This window comes from Strongylocentrotus purpuratus, unplaced genomic scaffold, assembly GCF_000002235.5.
Source record: "Strongylocentrotus purpuratus isolate Spur 01 unplaced genomic scaffold, Spur_5.0 spur5_scaffold_12, whole genome shotgun sequence".
Lineage (NCBI taxonomy): Eukaryota > Metazoa > Echinodermata > Echinoidea > Camarodonta > Strongylocentrotidae > Strongylocentrotus > Strongylocentrotus purpuratus.
The window spans coordinates 26,786,220-26,810,478 of NW_022145597.1; the positions used below are offsets into that span (position 1 = coordinate 26,786,220).

The 24,259-nt window shown below is 36.8% G+C and overlaps 1 protein-coding gene across 2 annotated transcripts; it reads right to left on the reverse strand.

Moving 5' to 3' along the window:
* Positions 1-2,809: 2,809 nt before the first annotated feature.
* On the reverse strand, positions 2,810-21,585 carry LOC594288 (alpha-1,2-mannosyltransferase ALG9). 2 transcript variants are annotated; one of them, XM_030982246.1, is made up of 17 exons: positions 21,432-21,585; positions 19,330-19,507; positions 17,980-18,114; positions 16,725-16,795; positions 15,558-15,646; positions 14,305-14,378; positions 13,692-13,753; positions 12,623-12,710; positions 12,002-12,107; positions 11,150-11,238; positions 10,500-10,619; positions 9,548-9,619; positions 8,840-8,969; positions 7,811-7,958; positions 7,023-7,155; positions 6,002-6,132; positions 2,810-5,300 (listed from the first exon to the last, which is right to left on the reverse strand). In XM_030982246.1, exons 1-17 carry the CDS (start codon positions 21,479-21,481, stop codon positions 5,126-5,128), a joined length of 1,851 nt encoding a protein of 616 aa, XP_030838106.1. In that variant the 5' UTR covers positions 21,482-21,585; the 3' UTR covers positions 2,810-5,125. The 2 variants fall into 2 exon arrangements, with proteins under 2 accessions (XP_030838106.1, XP_030838105.1); XM_030982245.1 differs by having other exon boundaries at positions 2,810-5,303; positions 21,432-21,584.
* Positions 21,586-24,259: the final 2,674 nt, after the last annotated feature.

Sequence of the window (24,259 nt, forward strand, 5' to 3'; positions counted from 1 at the left end):
TAGAGTACAAAAAGTATACATATTTCTTTGACTGCTGCTGCTTATCCACCTGCTAGCAAAGTATCTCAAAACAAACGCTTGATTCTTTGGATTGGAACACTATCTGACCCCTGTAATCCTTGTCGGCTGATGTTTTGTCAATTCACAGATCATTTGATATCATTTGAGTGAATTAATAATACCGAGCAAATTAATCGTTTACAGTCTGCTTGGATTGCTATAAAATGTATTTGATGTAGTCTGTTCCTTCTTCTCTCTCTTTCTCTCTCTCTCTCTCTCTCTCCCCCCAATCTCTCCCCTTTTCTCTCTGTTTTTAAGGACAGGAGTGCCATAGATTTATAGAAAAAGCAATTTCTGTGTGGGATATTCATTTCAGTGAGAATAACCAGATTTGAAATTTTCCTTGCTTTTACGAGAGAATAAAAGGAAACAAAAATAATGAATAGTATACTCTGAGTTACTACATGTACTTATCAACTATGTTACATTTCAACAGAAAAGTGTAGAGATTTTCATAAACAGAATAAGTGTCAGTAATATGAATTGAGATAACTTAAATTTATTTGTAACTATGTACATCATTATATGATTGGGTACATTAATCTACAATGTAGAATAAGCAACTAATTTGAACATTTTGTTTAAGTGGGTTTATTAAGGCTTGGTCTATGGATATGAATTACGTGTAAATGCTCGTTTAGCAGTAAGTTTATATGAAAATCATAGATATTTAAGTAGAATTTGTTATTGACATTAATGAGCAGGGTACCCCAATTTCAAAATGTAATACTCAACTCTTTTGGAGATATCTTCTGGCCATGCTTTTGTCTCAAAATGTCATAGAATGTTTTGTTTGTTTTTGTATTATTTCTTTGTGTTTCCTTTAAAAGGCAAAGGGAATGCACGATAAAATCAATAAATTGTTGAACAGCAGCCAAGAGATTTTGTTGTTGTGTGTGTGAGGGTGTGTTTTTTTTATTTTAATGAAACAAAGTGTGTGGTGGAGCCAATCAAAGGAATGTGGAAATGAAATATTGTAGGATATAGAGAAAAGGCAAGAGTAAGAAAGAGAAAGAGAAAGAGAGAGAATGTGAGAAGATAAAGCAAGACCAGGGTGAGGGTGAAATAAGAGAGAATTAAGATGGAGTAAAAGCAATAAAATGAATTCAAAAGAGAAATGGGAAGATAGATTGATTTAGAAAAGAATATGGCGATTGGAAAAGAGAGAATGAAAGTGGAAGTCAATACAAGTGTGATGAAAGCACGATACGAATAGGAAATAAATACATTGTACCAGGGGGTGTTTCACAAAGATCGTAAGTCGAACTTAACTCGAAGTTGGACTTAACAATTATGGAAAGCCGTTAGCATCTTTGAGAAAATCAAGGAGATTTCATGTTCTTGTCGTTGAATTTATGAAAAGTCTAAAATACTTGAATTTTTGCTTTTGGAAATATTTAAAGGTAAAGACCAGTATTGGAAACGCCCCAATTTCAAAAAATGAAATGGAAGCTCTCATTACCAATCATGTGAAAGAATATGTTTTGACTAATACATGATGATAAAAAAATTGCCGGGAAACCGCCTACTAATTAATATATTTGGTAAATTTGTTTCTCTCATGGTCTGTGAGAGATATAGGGTAGTCCCATATACATCTTTCTGTGTATAGTGCTTGTAACTTTACGAAGAATGGGCCAAATTTCTTATCATTTTGATGATTCCAGAACCTTGCAGATGCTAGATGCTAGATGATCAACCTTTTATGATCGATTCCACATCGTTTCTTTCACAATGCAATCGCATGACCATAACTGGTCTTTACCTTTAATATTAAGGCTACAAATGGCTTTCCATAATTTTTAAGTCTGACTTAGGATCTTTGTGAAACACCCCCCTGTACATGTAGGAAAGCAAGCAATGTGACAGAATGAAGCTTGGAAAAAGCTACACGTACAAGAGAGACAGGTAAAAGATAGAGAGAGAGGAGGAGAAGGGAGAGCAACAGACAGGCAGGGAGGGAGGATATATGGAGTAAAGTCAAATCGGCACGAAACAGCAATATTATTTTACATGATGGGAACTTTGAAAGAAAATTACTAGCTCAACATCCTTCTTAAAGAGCGTATGTAAAAAAGAAGGAATAATAGGCTTTTAACCTTTCAGCCTCTATTAAAAACCTTTTTGCGATTCTCTCAACTTGTTTGGCTACTTTCATTCTTCTCGCATCTCTCTTTCTTGCTCTTGGACTGGTTCTTAAAGGTAATACAAAGTTTTGGGAAATTTGAAAATTGGGTGGAAGTGATTCTTTACAATTTTGATATACTATTTGGATGCCCCTGTAGATGTATTATAAGCACATGAAAATTTAGCCCCTAAAACACTTCTCCTTTCGAGAAAAATTGAATATAAAAATTTACCGGTGCTCCCGGTAAATTTTGATAAATTTCAAATAGCGCCTCCGGCCGTACAATGGTAGCTGTGACCATGAAAATCTCAGAATATGTAGTTGTGATATATAATTTCCAAACAGGAATAGCTGATTGGTCGATTTAGTCAAGAAACATTGTTTTATAGCCTAATTAATATCTTGACCTTGAGAGGGAGCTAAATAACATAAAGACTTTTATTATTTACAATTTCATAACTTTAGACTTGATTTCAACCGCAACAATGATCCCTGAATGTTGTAGGATCACATATGCTTCCAATATGTTCATTTCAACCAAATTCATGACCCCATCCCAAAACTTTGTATTACCTTTAACTCACTAACTTATATACACAGAATGCCACACTGAAATTGAAGTAATTTTTCCACATTTTCTTTATATTTCAAACTTTTCATTCAGTGCATTTCCTTTCAAACAAAGTAGTATCAATCATTTACAACACTGTCATTCCAATTAACAATTGTAAAATATACAATCTCTTTTGACACATTAAAACTGATTACTGTTTACAAACATGGGTGGAGAGGACTTAAAGCCATCAGTCCTCTGGTTGCTAATGCAAGTATATACTTATGCTTTCTTAGCAGTCGGGTAAAACAAACATTTACATGTAAGTGCAGAATACCCAACTACACAAGTAACCTTAACTAACCCAACTCTCACTCTAACCCTCACCCTAACTCTAAACCATAACCCTAGGACCTAAACTGGATTGTAACCCTAATCCTAACTCTAACTCTACTGCAGTTAAATTAAGCCACTTCTTTCCCTAGCACGCAAGATTTCATAACTTGAACTTTGTACTGGGTTACAAAAAAAAACACCAATAGAGCACTGTGATTTGATTGCCTTTTGATGTTTTAGACGGCTGTTTAGGGCCAGCAGGGCACTAACTCCTATTCTAACTCTACTTTAACACAGAGTAAACACCCTTCTGGCTCTCAACAGGCAATATGTATAGGTATACATACTTTGCTTGCCCTACTGGGTGGATTCAATACATGTTGCTTGCTAACAGCTCATCAGAGTTACTAGGGCAAGCGGACCTGCAGAAATATTTGCTAATTGCTTTGCAAAACGTGACTCCACCACACAAAAAAACATTAAACACGATTCTCAGAATCTGTATATCAACATTGCATGTTACACCACAATGTGAGCATACCCTGCAAAAATATTGTGCCATTCGGGCACTTGAGATGAAAAAATAAAATTTGATTGTATCTCTGATGCTAAAATTGTGATTTCTTTTCTCCAATTGAGACAGGAATCTCATACATTACATTACATGCAAAGTGAGTAAAAGAAAGCCCTTCCATTCATTGGAAGAGGTTCTCAAATTACACTAATTGTAATTTAGGAAATTTAGGTAATGAAGGAAATGAGATGTTTGATAATGGTGTCCATTAAAAACCATGTGACACATGCTCTGGCAACAACTATTCGCAGGTCCATTTTAATTACGAACACTGATAGCTCAGTCACATTACCTCACTGACTCCAGACCGATATTTTGTTTTATTTTTCTATTGTCAGTCTGGGGATGATCTTTTTGGTGTGAATAAATTCCTAACTTTAACCCCAGACCATTACTACCTATCCCTAAAACTAAACTTAACCTCTAAACCCATACCGACCTCATACCTTCACTTTAATATTCACTGTGTTCAGAACTTTTCAAATGTCTATGCCAAATTACATTATTTGCACACAGAAATACTTTTCTTATCAATACAAAAACACCGTAACCCCATCATACAACTTTTTTTTTTTCTCACCAAGCTTTCTTTACATTTCAAATGTATTCATACAAAATATTGCTTTATCACAGAGTCAGCATGTGTTTTTTACTTAAAAATTACATATCGTTATTTGTTCACATAAAATATTTCCTAGTATTAAAGGCTCCTTCATAATATGAAGTGGTCAACCACTGTAGTTAACTGCGTCAATTTTTTTCCTTTTTAAAAAAAAAGCCTATTAAAAAGGGTTTCAAATTTCTGAATCCATATAACACACAGATAATAAGCATGCATACATCGTAGGACCTTTTTTAAGCACCAGTCCTTTGTTAAGCACCAGCTACTTGTTTTCATGCTCACGCGCCATTCATCTACATGAGGTGTTGTGGTCTAGTGGTTAATTCACCAGAAATAGATCTCAAGGTTCAAATCCCTGCCACACTCGACCCAGATGTAATAAGCGGGTACCTGGTAGGATTCATTCCTTGAATGCACCAAGCACTATGGTTGATGGAGCTACAGCCAGAGTAATAATATCCAAAATCCTTCAATGAGATTTTACATCATTTCGAGGGTTCAGTGACAAAAGACGTAACCCCATATTTTGCCAAAATGAGTATTTGACATCAAAATGTTCAGAAAAATGTGGGCTTTCCAGATAACACAAAGACTTAACTCAACCCAACACCCCATTGAAGTCAAAGGCTAGTGAAACATAGAATTAACTCCCTAAGGCCCCAGTGGACCTCTATCTTTAAACCACTTTTTCTCAAAATGGAGTTACGTCTCTGTGTCACTGACCCCTCGATTTGATCATTTGAAATAAAATATCATGATCACTATTGCTACACATCAATAAAAAAAAATACCACAATGGTTTCCAGCATCACATGAAAATGAGCTTTTAAAACACAAATTTCTGATTTCAGGTCAAAGTTCATCGTCATGGCTACTCTTCTTTGATTTGGTTGGAGGTTGCTTCCTCTTCTTGCCCTGCTTGGGGGCGTTCTTTCTCCTCTTTGTCTTTAGGATGTTGTAATGTCTAAAGTAGGTGTAGCGTCTGGTGCAGAGAGGAACGTAGAAGGACCGACACCACTTATAGGAGCTACTTCACGCAGGAAAAGATTTTTAAAAAGGAATTAAAAAAATTAAAATGATTATTTAGTACACTTGAATTAGGGGACTGAGATTTATTGTTTAAACATGTAACATTTTGTTATCTAATATTTAAAAAAAACCTGAAACCTATTCACATAGTTCTGCCCATTTGGGAATGTATCTTATGGAATATAGCAACATTTAATTTCTATAAATCACAATTATGATGTCATCAGTCAACTGTGGAGGTAAAAAAAATCTAGTACTTTGACAGAGCACACTTGTAATATTCAACTTCTGTGTGTACTTTACAGTTTATGCAAGGCTTAATTCTAGAAAGTCAATCTAAATTCAAATTGAAGGGAGAAGAATGAAATATACACTAAAGAAACAGAACAGGAGAAAAGGAAAGGAAAGTGGAAAGAAGTTGAAAGGAAAGATATCGATGAGAAAGAAAAAACAATTCTCCATGTACGACACATGCTCCAGCATCAAAGGCTCTGTGGTCAAGTTCCTACACTGAAAAAATTCCTAAAATCAACCCTCGACCGAACCCGAACCTCACCTGAACCATAAATCTACCATAAATCCAAATTGCAGACCCAAACCCTCTTATATTTGACAAAATAAAGCCTAGAGAAAATTTTGCAGAAGAGAGTGTCATGTAATCTAAGAAAAATTTGGGATGAGAGAGATGAGTGAACTTACGTGGCAGCATCCATGAATCGTTGAGAAGCTACAACCTGCCATTCATCCGTCCTATTAGCGTATCTTGGTTCTCTCGCAGTCTCTACAGGCATGTCTAGATCTACCAGGTAATGGCATTTTGAAATGTCAATCTAGGAAACAAGAAAGAGTTTTAGTTTTAATTTGAGAATAAAGTTACAATAAAAGGGGAGTTACATGTACAACACAGATGAGGCACGATAGCTCAGTTGGTAGAGCAGTGGTCTTGTTATCCGGTGAACTGGGTTCAAAACCAAGTCGATGCGCTAGTGCCCTTTGGTAAGGCATTAATCCTCGTTACCAGGTCCCTCAAAGAGGACCTTAAGCTGTCGGTCCTGTGGTTGCTTACTAACAAGTATTAATTGCTTTCTTAGCTGTCAGGTAAAATAACCACCACTATCTACTTGGAGTTACACATACATGCACACGTCAGAATATTCAAATTCAGTATACACCTATCTGCAGAAAATAACTATGACCAAATCTACATCTAGAAAGCCCACAAAACTTTTGTTACTACATGTGTTTCAATGCTTTTTCTATCACCCTACAATAGTCATTTCTCCTATTACAGCAAGATACTTTCTGTTACTTCATCCTATGAATACTTATCTTCTGATCATCCAATACAGAATTCTCTTAACAGCAAGGGGGAAAGGAAAAAATGAATAAAATTCAACAAAATCAAATCATAAATTTTACATAATTATCCATTTTTTAAAATTTCTATACAGCTTGGGTAGCTACCTCTAAAAGTAGGAGTACAACCGAAAATCTTTTGGTAAAACAGAAATGGAAGACTTTAAAGCTCATCTATACTAGTTGGCCAGAAGATATTAGACCACACAGCATGGTCACTGACAGGTGGCTATCTCATCAACTCAGCTCTCAAATAACATAAAAAATAGAGGATCATGGGGAACCAACAGGCACCGATTGGGGAAGTTTTCTATATAGAGGGAGCAAGTAGCTACAAGCAGTACAGTGGGGCTTTAAAACTCACGTATCTTGAGATCTCTTCTTGGTTCTTATCATTCATATGAGATGGTATCATTGTGGTAGCATCAGGATCAGATTCATCAAAAGGCTTGGGCAGTTGACCTCTGAACTCTGACTCTATGAACTGTAACCTCCAACTGAAATAAAAGAAACAAAACATATTCTTGCTGGGCAGAACTACATGTACATGTATACAATTGTATAAGCTGTGAATAGATTTATGGCATATATTTTTCTTTAAAATTGCAAAAAAATACATTTTGTACATCATTAATGGAAGCTTTCTATTTAGCGCTTAGAGACTTCGGTGGTAAGCGCTTTATAAGTAACATTATTATTATTATTTTTATTATTATTATTAATATTATTAAAGTTGAGCTCAACTTGGAAACAGCATTGATTGTACACATGTTACACTGTAATTGATTGACAGGTCCTGGTCCTTTAATGGTGGATGAATAACATCATTATCATCATCACCATCATAAATATCATCATCATCATCATCACTATATCATCACCATCAACACTATATCATCATCATCATCACTATCATTATCATAAATATCATCATCACCACTACCACCATCATTATCATCACCACCAATGTCTTCATCTTCATCATCATTATCATTATCATCACCATCAACATCATCACCACCATAATTATCATCACCATCATCATCGCTATCACCACCTCTTCATCATCACCACCACCATCATCACCACCACCATCATCATCGTCATCATCATCTTCATCATCATCATCATCATCAATTGTAGACTGCTTACTTGTCTGGTAGGAAGAAGCTACTTGGAAAGCGATACCACTCCTTGCCCACGCAGACATTTACTAATTTATCCGGTGGGAGGGTGTGGATGTTGGGGTTGTTGGCAATAGTTTTCAACTCAGGGTACAAATCAAGAGGAGCATGGTAGGCTGGAGTAAAAATATTGAAATGCAAGAAGATAAGGACATCATTTGTGTGTATCATCACAATCAGAGCCATCTATACACAGTGTTTGGCCAACTTGGTTTCACTGGGTCACAACATGGCGTATATTCTTTTGTTTTGTGCTTGCCCAACAAAGCAGTAATCGCCATGTTGTGTTCAACTCGAACCGGGTGTTTGTGTATAGATGGCTCTGATCACAATGCACTCCCAACAGGGAACCTTTGCTACATCAAAGTGGGTACATGCATATCAACAGTGTCTATGATCATTGAATGTTGATGATATCCTAATTTGTATACATAATCATTAACTGGGACCTAAATAATACAAGCTTTGCTTTTTAGTAGATACCCAATTGTTTTCGCTTTTTCAATGTATTTATCATACTTATGATTGTATCTTTCATCATAACTATTACCATGTACACTATGTTCCTTAATTGTATGATTAGTTGTACCATGTATATCATGTTCAATTATATTATTTTGGATAAAGTAGACAAATAAACTTGAAACTTCAACTTTAACTTCAACATAGGATGCATTACAAATTATTGAGTAAACAATGAATCACAATATCAATACATTTTAAAGTAACTGGCTACAAGTACAATGCAATAATGTAATTTGATGTAGCCTGATGATATAGGCAGTGTTGTCTTTTGGGAAATCTGATCAGAAAGCTGGATTTAACATGATACATTTTCCAACTATTAACAAGAAACGAGCAGTCATTACCGCATTAAAGATGATATAATATTGACAAAGTTATAAACTTAGAAAAAACTATGGCTAGATAATGGGAAAATTCAGGTACATGTACATGTATTGTACTGGATAGCACAGTGACATATCTTTCAACTTACCATAAAAGAGCAGCCCTGATCTCATTAAAGATAATGTACCAAAGAGAAAAGTAAAAGCTATGGCGAGATGGTTGGAAGAGTAGGTATAATGTTGAGGTATTTTGAAGGTAAACAGCCAATGATATAATTTCTGGGAAAGAACAAAAAGGGAAGAGAGATATACATGTAAGATGAAGGTTGTAGAGAGATGACAAATTTAAATAATTCCCAACTTCGTAAAGTTTATATGGTTTCCCTCAAATTTCAACAGGGCTCATCACTATTAAACATGAGTCTGTTGTACATGAGCCTCCAAATTAGAACACCCCACCCTAAGAAAGTTGAAATAAAAACATAAGGGGGGGGGGGTAAGCAAACAAACCCTAAAAATATCAGTCCAGAACCTGGGAAAAAAGTAAGAGTGGAGCACTGTTTTCACCAATTGATCAATTTCTTTTTATTCTTTTGCTTCTCTTCATAGCAACTTGCTACAAGGTTGGATTTTCCTCAGGACTGTCCTTTTTGGACATCTTAAAGATACTACCATATGTCCCTTTTGCAGCCCACATCAAATTCTGTAGAACTTTGCAGGAATTATGAATATGTAATGTACGTCCTATCTGTGAAATATTAACGTTAGCAGTGTCCTAATATTCAAATTATGCAAGGGAACCTGTTTCTTTATTATTAATATAATTAAGTCACTAAAAAAATAGTGTTAATACATACCTGGCAAGCTGAGAGAGACACACCCCCTCCAAGGCATACCAGAGGGTAGATTGGAAAGAGAAAGCGCTCCTCCTGGATGGAAAGAAAGAGCCGATCAAATCTTTCCTTTAGCCTTGGAATAATAAATGTTCTGTGATTACAAACTACTTGTACTACTTTCATTTAAAGCCCCACTGCACTTCTTAGAGCTACTGTACTTGCACCCTCTATATAGCAAACAATGCCTAATCGGTGCCTGTTGTTCCCTCATGATCCCCTTTTTCGTATGTTAATAGAGAGCTGATTTGATGACATAACCACCTGTCAGTAACCTTGCAGGGAGGTCTAATCCCCCTTGCCAAACTAGTGTCGACGGGCTTTAACATTTATTTTAATTATGTCCCTAATCGATTGTACAATGCATGTTCCAGCTACCCTTCCTAGAGTAAACAATCAATTTCTATCATTCTATAGGCTAAATTCCAAACTTCATTGACCCAACACTAGGTAAATGAAAATCTACATGTAAACCTTTTGCATTTGCAATCAAAGCCCTCAAACTTACACAGTCCAGAGCAAATGATGATGGACCTAATCATAGTACCAGAGCCAATGATGCTAGAGCGAATGACGCCAGAACAAATGGCACTGGAGCTAGCATTTTGACCTGGTTTGGATACTTAAAGCATCACTGTCCTACTTGTTGCTACTTGCTCCCTCTATATAGAAAACAATGCCTAATCGGTGACCATTGGTCCCCCATGATCCTCTTTTTCTTATGTTATTTGAGAGCTGAGTTGTTGAGATAACCACCAGTGCAGTGACCTTGCAGGGTGCGCTAATTCTCCTATAAACTAGTACAGATAAGCTTTAAAACATGTTTGTTTTATTTTTTCATATATTTTTTTGCCATTTCATTAGGGTAGGGGCATGTGCCCTCCCCTGGCTACGCCACTGGGAATGAGCAACATACCTTGTGCGGTCTTGTGAAGAAGATGAGACACCAGATGTAGAAGGAGGAGAGAGTGAGATAGATAGGAATCGCTTTCTTGTTTCCTACCACAGTGCTGTTGGATACCCAGTTCACAAACATCTAGGAAGGTGAACAGAAAAATATGAAATATTTTCATCTAAATCTTGAACTAAGTTTGAATTGTGTGAAAATAGAAAAATAAGAATAAGAAAGCACAGATGGACAAATAAATTTAAGTTTCAAGTTCAATTTATTTCACATCCAATAAAAAACTTACAGCAATATAACATTCAAATACAATAATATAAAATGCAATATATATAAAATATGATAAGAACAAATACAACAACAGTTACACTAAAAATAATTAATTAAAATAAATTTAGATAAACTGTGGATAAATAGACAGTTAAATTGACATCTATATTAATATTCATTTTTACCAGTGGTACAATTCAGGTAAATACAGAGCAAATGGTGGATTGAGCAGGGATGAACTTACAGATGGATGGATGAATGCATTCAAATTATAGCAAGAGAAGGATGATTGGAATACATAGTATTTTCAGAAGCACAACAGGTATCAAGTTCGGTCAATATTTATCAGGTATGTTCTTCCTTTAGCATAGATGAATTTTTTCAAAACTTACCGCAAATGGAAGAGCTACGAGGGCAAGTGGAAAGATGACATTAAAATTCAGAAATCCATTCTGAAAATAAAATGACCATGGTTCAACACCTGCATAGGGGAAGAAAACATAAAGAAAGAAAAAGAAATGCATTATTCTAACATTTATTTCATGCATAACACAAGTTTGACATGTGAACTGTGCAGTAACAATGCATCCAGCCAACCAATGGTGTGTCACGGCCAATCTACGTCATAAAGGCTTGTTTGGATATGACATCGTTTTATTGCGTGTGAATGAATGGCAACTGGGCCCAACAAAGGTCTTACGTGTACCGGTATTCACTTACTGTAGCTTTGTGTTGTAAGATACATGTACGAAATGTGAAGCATTATTGCACGTCATCATAACTTCTTAAAAAACAATGTGGTTTACAGCTGCATATCTGTCCAAAACTGCACAGTAAATTCCCTGTGAGTAAGCCTGTCAAATATTTACGAACAAGTTCTAGCAAATTTCAACATTCAATAATTACAAGCCAGTATCAAATGGATAGTTAACTACTTCTTGCAGAGTCAACTGATTAATCCATATCTTTTGCTACATAGATGCAGATTCAGATTCAGATTTTATTGTCCATGTTAAAAAACACAGAAATTTGGCCTCCACTGGCAGGAGATAACAATGAATGACATACGAATACATAAATGTCCACAACACAACTTCATCTATTAGATTAACAAACAGTTGAATACATTCTGACAAAAGTAAGAGGAGATAGCAGAGTAAGATGAATAAAGGAAGCTGAGCAAGAAAAGACAGGAATGTAGGTAAGGGAAAGAGATCTATTTGCAAAATACAGTTACCGCTTACCATATATATCTGGACCATGTTCACTAAAAACATTATACGTGACAATATTAAGCGGTGCAATAACCAATTTTCCATACATGTATGTGTCTATCATAACCTGAGGTATCTGTAAAAAAACAAACAAGAAAAGGAAAGAAAATAAATAATGAGGTCATCAATATCTTCTGCTGAGAACAAGAAGGTCATTGATGTAAGAGTTTTATGTGAAATCTTTAGAACTACCACTATTCTGACTATCGGCAGAGGATTTCGTAAGGAAGCTATTTACAAATAATAAAATGCAGAAAAAAATAGTGTCTGTACAGTATATGTTTTTTTTAGTAAAAATGTGTAGAACATTCTGATCCATGATTTGGCATCCCCCAAGAAAAGAAATAATAAATACACTCCCAAAATCATGCCCATAAAGTTTGACAAAAAGGAATCATTCATACCCATATTATCTTTAAAACGCAAACAATTCAAATGGTTCAGGTTTCAATGACAAACAATTTTCAAGGGAAACAAAATAAATAGTCTTTGTAGACAGATGTTCTTTCTACACAGGTGGTCGCTAAAACAAGTTTGACTGTAACAGTAAAGGGTTAGCTATCCTGCAATCAAATAGAAAATGTGACTTACAAGGATGACAATGACAGCTATCACACACCACTGAACAAAGTAAGCTACGTGTTGTCTTCTCAGGACGATGTCAGCTGCTATGGGTAGTCTGAAGAAAAAACAAATAAAGAAAAATTAATGTCAAGAGATTCACTCAATTCATACAAATCAACATAAAATCAAATTTATAACAAAGCTATTAAATTCCCTGATGTTTCCCAGAACTTCTCCAGATTACATTTCAAATTTCCAGAATTAATATTTTGACATACAGGATCTCCAGTTTGAAATATCTTCACAACACCTTCAAAACAACTTTAAAACACCTTTAACACACTTTCAAAACACCTTCAAAACACCTTCAAAACACCTTCAAAAAATCTTCAATACATTTTCTCCTCACGGACACAAGACAAAATATAAAAAACCAAGGACTTTCTTTATCGGGCAATGATATGCCACAATTTTTCTGATTAAGTGATTTAGTTTTCTCAAATATCTAGATTTTTCTTCTAAATGAAAAAAAAGGGAACAAATTATCCAGGCTGTCCCCAATTTCCAAATAGAAACTCTACAGGCACTTTCAGACATGAAGTGGTAAACCGAGGCGCTTGTTTTTAAAACGTGTAAATGAATGGCAACTTTATGTAGCAAAATTCCTCTGCTTATTAATGGAGCTCTATGTTATAAGATGCAGAAATGGGAAGCATTTACACTTACGTTAGGCCTTAAAAAAAAAAAGATGTTGTGTTGCCCTTTAGATGCCAAAACATGGGTCGGTCGGTCAGTCAGAAATCTTCTTTTTTTTTGGTACTCCCTCTTTGGGCTGATATTTTTCAGTTTTAATATGCTTTAATACATTTATTTTCTAAAAAACAGTAAAAAAAATAAATAATAAATTTAAGCCGACCATAGATTTCAAGATTTTGGGGTCGGTCACAAAGGGCAATACAACAACTTTTTTGGGGGCCTTATTGCATATAAAACATTTCAAAATTAAAGAAATTAAAATATAATGAAAAATGCCACAATTTACCACAGCACATCTGGACAATGCTTCATTGAGACTTCTAAAGTCAGCTGTACTTACCCGATGGCTACTGCAAACGGCCAACTGATGAAAGAACTCATGGCTGTAGCAAGAATGGCTACCTGAAATAAGAATTAAATAATTCAAGTCAAATAATTTAAGAGAAACCATTGACCACATGGATAAATTTGATTGTTTTGTTTTCTCCACAACCCTTTTAGATTTGATAATGGACAAGATATATTTTATGCTAACGGCAATAGGGGCTTTTACTCTTATCATTGCCAAGCCCTAAACAGATGACATTATGCTTGTACTGTACATCAAAGTTATACATACATGTACAGGAAAAGGATCTCCAGTTTTCTTTTTTATCAACCCCAGACATAATAGCTACTTTTTAAAGCCCCACTGCACTACTTATAGCTACTTGCACCCTCTATATAGCAAACAATGCCAAATCGGTGCCTGTTGGTCCCCCATGATCCTCTTTTTCTTATGCTTATTGAGAGCTGATTTGATGACCTGTCAGTGACAGTGACAGGGAGGTCTAATCCTCCTGGCCAAACTAGTGCAGACAGGCTTTAATCCAGGCCATGGGATTGCCACGTCATTATTTTAACCTTTCCATATTAATTAACAATCTAAATATAAGGTTGGTTTGAATACTTACATTTAGATTATTAGTATACCATCCTCCCATTGATATCATGGTCATATACATGGAGAAACTGCTTGGCAAAAATGCTAAGACAAAAGAAAAGAAAAAAAACACATCTCTGTTAAGCTCCACAGATATCAATTTTTTTTTCTTCTGTGCGACACACAATAAAGATACATGTACTGTGATTGATCTGTTAGACGATCTTCTAAAAAAACAAAATATTTCAAACACTATTATTACATATTAGATCCTCATGGTTTCAATTATTTGACATACCGGTACCCCAATTCTAGTGATATAACATGATATGCATTATGTAAATTTAAGAAATGAATAATTCATGAATGATTCAATCCCCAAAGAGTAAATCAAAAGGAAGGTCTACAGACCATCATACTTGCAGTGTAGGTTGTGCTTTCCTAAACAAAATACTAATAAAAAGAGTTAAGAGAGACAAATTCTAAATTTGGCAATGCCTTGATAATTGTAGAAACACTTTATTTGCGTAGCTGCCTAATTAACATTCAGTCATATGATTTCATTTCAGATGAATACTCTTTGAAGAACAGAATATGTGAGTGGTACGTGTACCCATTACTCATGGAAATTATTTTCTAAGAGTATTCAAAGCTGATATTTCTTCTTCTTCTTCTTCTTCTTCCTCGTTAAATGCTACTTCTTGCAACGAAGATTACGCACTGCGGTGTGGTGTGTGCCATGTCCACTATGTGTGTAGGCATCAATCCAGGTGCAAAATATACATATATACAGTGATGTGCTGTTAAAAACGTGGACAGCGATGTGCTGCCATCAGTTGGCCGCTTCCTTCAATGCCCCTTTAAAGGCATCCAGAGTAAGTTCTTATTACAGGAGATCGGTGTGAAGTCCTAAACATACAGAGCAACACAACCCTTGGATAACGGTCCCTTTTCAACTGACGCTAAACCTAAAGGGTGGTATTCTCGAAAGCGGACTAACTTTAGTCCATGGTTTAATCCTCCAACTAAGTATGGCATGCCAAGTGTCCATATGAATAGATATTTAAATAATTTGATATGTCCCTAAATTACCATGATAACATAATTATTTCATAGTTATATTGTTGTTTATCAATTATGTGATTCAATGTTATTTTAATTTAGTGACAGATTAAATGACTCAAAAACAATATTCATATGGACACTTGGCATTCCCTACTTGGATTAAACCATGGACTAAAGTCAGTCCGCTTTCGAGAATACCACCCAAAATCATTTTCTTACCAGCGCTTGAGATGAACATTCCAGTGCTGAGGATCATGAAGGCCAACGTCAATCTTCCAACGCTACCTCCAAAGTTTTTGCACACACCCCTTTCAAAGAAAACACAGAAAAGAAAGCGCGCAAGGAATAACAAAGTTGATGCTTGATCTCAATATATCCAGATTAGGGCCCAGTTTCATCAAAGTTAAGTTACAATAAGTCTTGTAAGCTACTGAAATTGCATTTGCTTGGCTGAGCAAATTTGACATAGAATTCTAGCATTTATTTTTGACAAGTTTCATGAAACAGGGCCCTAATGCTGATGAAGACTCTCTACACAATGTCACGTTCTCTTTCGGTAGACTGTTAAACTTGGGTGGGCGATTGTATGACATCTGCTCCAGTAACAGTTGCCCTCTGGTCAAATGATTTAACTTCAAACCAAGACCTTCCAGTATACCTTACCCTAATCCTAAACTTCCCCTAAATTCATAACATGATATCTTTGATGAAATACAGCCTGGAAGAAATGTCACTGAAGCATACGTCAGATCACAGGGTGAACCTCTGCATGCATGTTTAGACCATACCTTCAACTCTGTCACTCGTAGAAAAGTTTTCTATTGTCTTCAAGGGAGATGTGAGATGGTCACGTTCACTTGCATCATCAACTCTCTGACGTCGCCTATAAATTGTCACAGGCAGACCCCGGTTGAAACTAAGACATGCTTTTTGGATGGTGGTGTTAAAGGTCAGTCCCCAGACGTAAAAAATCAAGTGGTTGATATAAAGTAAACATTAAATTCCACACTCACACACAAATCAGGGGTGATGTGAGCACTAAAAAAAAATTTTTTTTTTTGTTAGCCTCAACTACACCCCCCCTTGAGTAAAAAAAAAAAGAAGAGGATTCGAAGGGAAAAAAATGGCATCTAACAACATCCCCCCTTTCGAGTAAGAAAACTGGGGGGAAAATAAGGCAAAATAGGGAAGAATAGAGAAAATAAGGGGGAAATCAGGAAAATCAGGATAAAATAGGGAAGAAAAAAATATCTGTTAAAAAAAAAAAATACAATCGGGAAGAAGAAAAAAAATCGGGAAAAAATCGGGAAACCGATTTAAATCAGGTTTTTATCAGGCCTGACAAATATACAGAAGAAGAAGTACTAATATAAACTTTCCTCTTACCTGTAAAAATAGAATTCTGTGAGAGCACATATCATGCCAAGAAGACATCTGATGAAATAGAAGACAAGGATCTGTGGGACAAACAAACGTTTATTATGAATTATTGTTGGCTAACCAGTGTTAGGAGTACTGCTGAACTTGGTGCATTGGTCATTTCAAGGCCCATGTAGAAATAATTAAGAATTAAACAGAAGCGTTTTTACATGATTTTGAAAGGAATCAGAGGTTATACACTTTTTTATGTCATCAGAAAGGCTATTCTATAAGGTAGGAAATGCAAGAGCAAGGGATCTCATTTGACTTCCAAAGTTATTTGGAATAAGGCTGTGCACAACAGTGTAATGAGGTACCCGAGTACACTCCCAGGCTTACAAGCGAATACTCGAATATTCGGACGCCATGTTTTTTCATAATTTTTTGATTTTTTTTTTTTTTGTTGAATTTTTTTGATTTTTTTTTTTTTTTTTGGGGGGGGGGGGGGGCCACCACCATACCTTTGGAGCAGTATCCCAGTTCTGTTGCCGAAAACGCCTGCAATTTTACTTAGAGTTGCAGTTAAAGGCGCCGATTTAATAATAATGATAACAGTAAACAATGCCGCTTTACAAACCAAAGATGGCAGAATAATCCATTTTCCTACAAGTCCAAACAGAAATCCAGACATTTGGTCCCAGTTTCTGAGTGGTGAGTTTGACAGTGCTTGAGTTGGGAAACATTTTTACCGACGGTACCATGCCATCGCCGCCGCTCACCCAGGCACGGGTAAGCGTCGGCCTGGACAAAATTTTTTTTTTTTTTTTTTTTTTTTTTGCGGCCGAATATTCGGGTACGAGAAATCGTATCCGAGTAGTTGTCAGCGGTGCGGGTACTCGAGCATTCGACTACACGTCGCAGCCCTAATTTGGAATAAGACATTTCAGAAGCAATCCCTTTACATGTGACACTGCTATATTTATATTCTTGCACACTTAAATATACAACAATCCAAAACCTCACAAAAATAATTTTTAATCTTTACCAGAACTCGACCATCTTTAAAGCCCTACTGCACTAGTTTAGCCAGGAGGAATTAGACCTCCCTGCATGGTCACTGACAGGTGGCTATCTCATCAAATAAGCTCTCAATTAACATAAGAAAAAGGGGATCATGGGGGACCAATGGTCACCGATTAGGCATTGTATGTTACATAGAGGGCGCAAGTAGCTATAAGTAGTGCAGTGGGGCTTTAAAGCAGTTCGGCATTTTAATCCCCACCTTATTTGAGTCCAGGATCCATGAATAGAGCTTGCCCGGAAGCATGTGCAGGAAGACGTATGCATAGGATCGGATGGCATACACAGGTGAATACTCCCACGTCTGGAAACCCCGCCCGTAGATTAGAAAGTGAGTCTACAGAGATACAGGATATAAATCACACAAATGTTTGTTTACTCTTAGTGATACTTTACAGAGCTAATATTTAAATATCAAGTAATTTAAGCAGAACTGTTAAAATGGGATAGTCTAAGGTATTTTGTTTTTATATGTTGCAATACATTATCAAGCATCATGGAATTAAGAAAATACATGTACATGTACTGTAAATGTAAAAAGCATCGAGGCTATTATTTTTCATGAATGTTTAATACTAATGTTCCTTAGGGGGAGGCTGGTTTATATTTTGGGTGCCCACATGTCTCAGATGCCAGTTAGTGTTAAGCCATGCCTTATGTCATATTACTTTGCCAAATTACCTCTTTAGAGGAAGTTTACAACATCATATCGAGGGGTCAGTGACACAAAGACATACCGTAAATCTCAGTGTATAAGGCGCACCCCTATTTTGGGTGGCAAAAGAAGAAGGAAAAAATGGGGGGAAATCTTTTCTTCTTTTTTTTTTTGCCGAAAACCCAAGCAGGGAAGTACTTTCATTTAACATCGAGGTGCAGTTGAAGGCGCCGATTTGTGCTTGTGAACTTGTCAAAAATAATAGTAACAATGTCGTTTTTAAAAGAATGTGTAAGATCATTAATGTAAATTAAAAACAGTAGAGTACCTAGGATAGAACCTTGTGGTATGCCACAGAAGAAAAATTTGAGGAATTATTATAAAAAAACTACATATTGAGATCTACCGGTATAAGAAAGATTACTTTCAAACCAAGATAACAGAAAAATGTGAGTGTAGTTGTAGTTTCCGAGTGGTGAGTCAACACACAGATTACTGAGCTGGGAGACACTGCCAGGCATAGCGCCAGTTGGAGGGGCATAAATCGAAACTTTAATTTTTATTTTTTTTGTGTACATAAGACGCACCCCAACTTTCAACAAAAAAAATCGGTAAAAATGTTCCCTTATACACAGAGATTTACGGTAACTCCATATTTTGCCCAAAGGAGTATTCTGAGTATTCAAAATGCTCAGAAGAATGTGGGCTTTCCAAGAAACACAAAGACTTAACTCTACCCAACACCCATTGAAGTCAATGGCTAGTGAAACATAGACTCAACTCCTTAAGGCCCGAGTGCTCAGTGACACATAAACCACTTTTACTCAAAATGGCCAAAATAGAGTTACGTCTTTGTGTCACTGAACCCTTCGATATGAGAATAAGTGTTGAACTCACTGGCTCCCAGTAGTTGTAGGTCTCATCGCAGTCTGTGATGTTACTGAGGAGAGCAGCACAGAACCTAGCAGCCATCAGGAGCTTGAGGGACGCTCCAGATGATGGCGTCCAGCACTGCAGGTTTGGGGGCTGCTTCTTGGTGGGGGCGCTCTCTCCTCCTTGGACTGTATCGGGAGGTCTGCATGGGAGATCAGGCAAGGAGAATGTATGAAGTGAATCATTTGCTTTGCTGGTCAATTAATACATATAGGCGTAACTTATCACTAGAGTACCCTGCCTGCTATCACTTATAGGCCCAAGTGCAAGATTCTCTTAATCTTCAAAATATTATACAAATAGAGAATGGCCATGATATGGCATGATTTGGTACAAGATTTTGCACAAGGTGAAAGGGAAGATAAGAGACGCTCTATCCAAGGAGGCGCAGCTGAGTTGAATAGAGCGTCTCATCTTTCACTGAATGCAACATCTTGTTCCATTGCACGAATAAAGACCATTCACTATTTGTTTTATACAACACCTCAGACATTGACGGGCTTAAAACATTTTTTTTGTTCTAAAGAACAATTTTCCTAGGGCATGATTGTCCAAATCTCAGCAAGTTTTTTGGTTTTTATCAATGAAATTACCGATAGTGAGCGCGCACTATTACCAAGCAGGCATCAAACCATGCGCCGCGCGTACCACGCTTTTATGTTTATTGTGACGTCAGAGTGCAATTAGGTTTGATCCATTTGTACCATTGCATGATGGTTAAGTCACTTAGATCTACCTCTCAATATACTTTGTACATCGTTAGTGACGTCAGAGCGCAATGGTGCAAATTGATCAAACGGAGTCGAGTGGCATGGCCGGAGAATCATGCTGTTCAACAGTACTTTTGGCGCATGTCATGTGATCAAGAATTGACAATGAGGTTGCAAAAATCTTAAGTAGATCTAGGCTTGTATAAAACAAAATATTCAAATTCTAATTAGGTTTTATTCAATCTCGTCAGAAAGTCCAAAGACTAAAAATGTGAGATTACATTATACATATAATTATATAAATTAGATTATCTTGAAGAAGAAGCAGAGAAGAAAGAAGAGTCCACTAGCAAACTCTGAGGAAAGTGGTAACTGTGGTGCACTGTTTGTTAGTTGGGTGCGTGAAATAAGTTGGGGAAGGGTTAATTTTGGACACATTTTACTTTTGTTTAGACTTCACGAAGGGGCAGGGCCGGGCATGGGTGCCAATTATTTATGGCTAGGTAGGTGATATCAATATCATATTTCATATTATCAACTAGACCTAGTCCTTAAAGGTAATACAAAGTTTTGGTAGACGAGATCTAGATCTAAATTTTGAAAATGGGCTGGATAGTGATTCTTTACAATTTGTATATATTTGGATGCCCCTGTGGATGTATTATAAGCACCAGAAAATTTAGCCCCTAAAACGCTTCTGCTTTTAAGAAAATTTGAATTAAAAAATTTACAGGTGCTCCCGGTAAATTTTGATAAATTTCAAATAGCGCCTACGGCCAAACAATGGTAGCTGCGACCATGAAAATCTCAGAATATGCAGTTGTGGTATATAATTTCCAAATGGGAATAGCCAATCCTGCCAATTGGTCGATTCTAGTCAAAAAACATTATTTTATAGCTACACTGATATCTTGACCTTGAGAGGGAGCTATACTGTATATCTACAACATGAACAGCTTATTACTTAGACCTATTTACAATTTCATCACTTTAGACTTGATTTTAACAGCGACAACGGTTACTGAATATTGTAGGATCACATATGCTTCCAATATGTTAATTTGAACCAAATTCATGACCCCATACCAAAACTTTGTATTACCTTTAAGGTTACCCTCGGCAATTTAAGATTGAACTTCACTGAAGTCAGTCGACCGAGGCCGACGTACCACGGCGCGCGCAGCGAGGCCCCGCCCCACAAGCGGACGGTTCCGTGAATGGTTCGGCGGAGTTACGGGGAGCGGTGGCCAGAGTTACATGCTTATGGCGATGCCACAACACTTTTTACACGACACTCATTCAAATCTCATTCCAGACCTCTCTGTCTACATCTTTTTAAAAGGAAAGCTATGTTACCTTGATCTGTCCTCCTTTCTGGGGGCATTTCTGATCCTCGTTGACTTCATCGTTTCTAAAATGCCAGAAAATGTGTGTTTTTAGACTTCAAATCGAAAGTCTTTTGAGCTGAGACTCGACTCGCAGCAAATTGTCTAGAAAATGTTTAATGTTTTTCACGCAGAGGGCTCACTAGCAGCTAGCGCAGGATTACAATTCAATTCAAATTTTATCCAAAATGAATTAGGATTATTTTCAGTTTCCTTTTTGTATAACATTGGAAATGAACTTCAAAATTGTAGTGTAACATAGATAATTGAGTGTAAGAGTAAAGATGACAATAGCCAGGAATGAAAGAAATAAACGTAAAACTAATGATAATAACTCTTTGGTATTGTCTCTTCTGAAATGTAATATACGGGGATTAAAATATATTTAATTACTCGTAATACTTTTTTAATACTCTTTTTTTCTTCTTTTTCTTTTCAAATAAAAAGGAAAAAGAAAAGAAGGAAGAAAAATATACAACATGATAGATAAACAGTATGTATATAATATATATTATGTGTTTACCAACCCGTCCCCACGAGATGACCCCGAAAATACGACTAGTATATTCCAAATCCAACCTCGTGAATGGGAGAGTGAGCATGGGATGACAATAAATAATGCTTCAAAAAGAACTAAATTTCAGCGAGATTAATCAGATATCAACAAGAGAAAAAATTATCTACTTATCTCGTATTTGGTCGTACGTGTCTCTATCGTATAATAGATTAGATATTGCAAAGTCAACACTTATTAACGGCATACAAATAAATAGTTAAGAAGTTACAAGGCCAAATATGATGTGTGTTTTTTTTAAAGGGGGAAGGGGGATAATTTTATGTTATGTGTATTCTTATATAGATTTATTGTTTTCAGTAGTTCTATTCGATCGTTTGTCGTACATTTCGTTTATTCCAAATATTATTATTTCGTTAATGTCGGTTTCGCCATTGGACTTCATTAGTTTAAATTTCTCATCGTCGTTTAGGTTTTGAAAGTCCGGTCCGGAGTCCGGTAGTGATAAGTTTGGAGTACCGTACCCTGCCCAGTTACCGCCCCCCTGTTACCAGTGGCTTATTAGACACAACGGCCGTCTTCCATCGCCCGAGTTTCTAAGTGCGCAATGAAGGCGTGCGACTAACTTGCCTTTAGCAGCATACACGTTGTAAGGAACATGTGCACGAAATATGGTACACTGTCGATCGCCCATTTAACGGAGATACGCGAATGACGTCACTGCGCAGCAGTCAGCTATGCGCTTATTTAGGTGTGAATCAACCTTTTTAAAAAACATGAAGTTCCTATTCAAAACGATCAGAAAAAAAATATGGTGGAAATTTTACTTTTGTTTAAAGAGATATGGAAGTTTAAATTCCTGATGTTTTACCTGAGCAAATTTCTTGCGAAAATTATTATTTATAAAAAAGTTATCGAGGCTTGAACTCGGCCATGTCGCCCTGTGATGCCCCTGCCCTATTTCCGCCCACTCAAACACACGCGCTAGTTCAGTGTATGTACCGTGCGTTGTTTATGCTCTAACAGAGAAAAGGTTATCTGCACGTGGTTTTTTAGTCTATTTGTGTGTTTTTAGGTCTGCGGTTGGTTTTTTGAAAGTGCACACTTCATTGTCTTTTTTCCATGATAAAACACTCGGTTTACTCCATAAAATCGCAACTCGAGAGTATGAAGAAGGTGAAGAATACACAAATACTATAAAACTACATTCGACCTATAAACAGTTTGTAAATTGGGAATTCACCCCCCCCCCCCCCCCCGTATATGTTGACCTACATTTTGCAGATAAAAGAAAGATCATAAATGAGATAACATGGTCACCAGGCATCAAACTCTTTACTGGTATTACAGCCATGCAGTTGTCAAAATCGGCCAGACGGAATGTTGTTTCACTTTTTGATGAGCAATCATAACCGTGCTACTAAACTTAACATTTTGCAGGCTCACTTGCATGGTCTACAAAATAATCATTTAGAGGTGGCCATTCATTTTTTGTTGAGTTTACAACCAGAAAATAAGATTCAGTGTAAATTGAGTAGCTGTTTATTTATTGCCCTTTGAAGGTTCTAGGTCAATTACCCCTTGGGCATGTCACCCCCGGCCAATTAGCGGTACAATAATTACCCCAAGGACGATTACCCCCCCCCCCCCCCCCGAGGACAACCACCCCGAGGAAGTTACTCCCCCCCGATAAATTACCCTCTAGGACAATTATTACCCCCCCCCCCCCCCGTGGACAATTAAACCCCCAGAGGACAATTACCACCCCCTGAAATTAATGATCTCCCCCTAAAAATTACCCAACTAATTATCGAGGTTGACTTCCCCCTGTTCATACTGAACAGGGGGTAGTCCTCGGGGCGGTTGTCCTTGGTTGTCCCAGGGGGGCATTGTCCTATATAGGGTTAAGTTTCAGGGGGTGGGGGGGGGGGGACTCTTTTCCGGGGGTAGCTCGTCGAGGCACGGTAATTGTCCTTAGGGGTAATTATCTTTGGGGGTAGTTTTCCGGGGGGTAATGGTAGGCGAATAAGGTGGGAGGCTGAGATTGAACCCCCCCCCCCCCCCCCCGAAGAATGTTGCAATGATGTTTGGCCGTTCGTTCGATCGAGCAACCGACAATTTCTGGTAACGATGTGGTAATGTGATAATCATGCAGTTAAATTTTGTGACAAAATTATATATGATTGATTAATGTTGCAAAAAATGCTTGAAGTTCGGTTCTCCAAAAGTGATCCCGATGACAACTAAGTCCGGCTTTTAAAAAAGTTGCCAGGTTTGGTAGATTT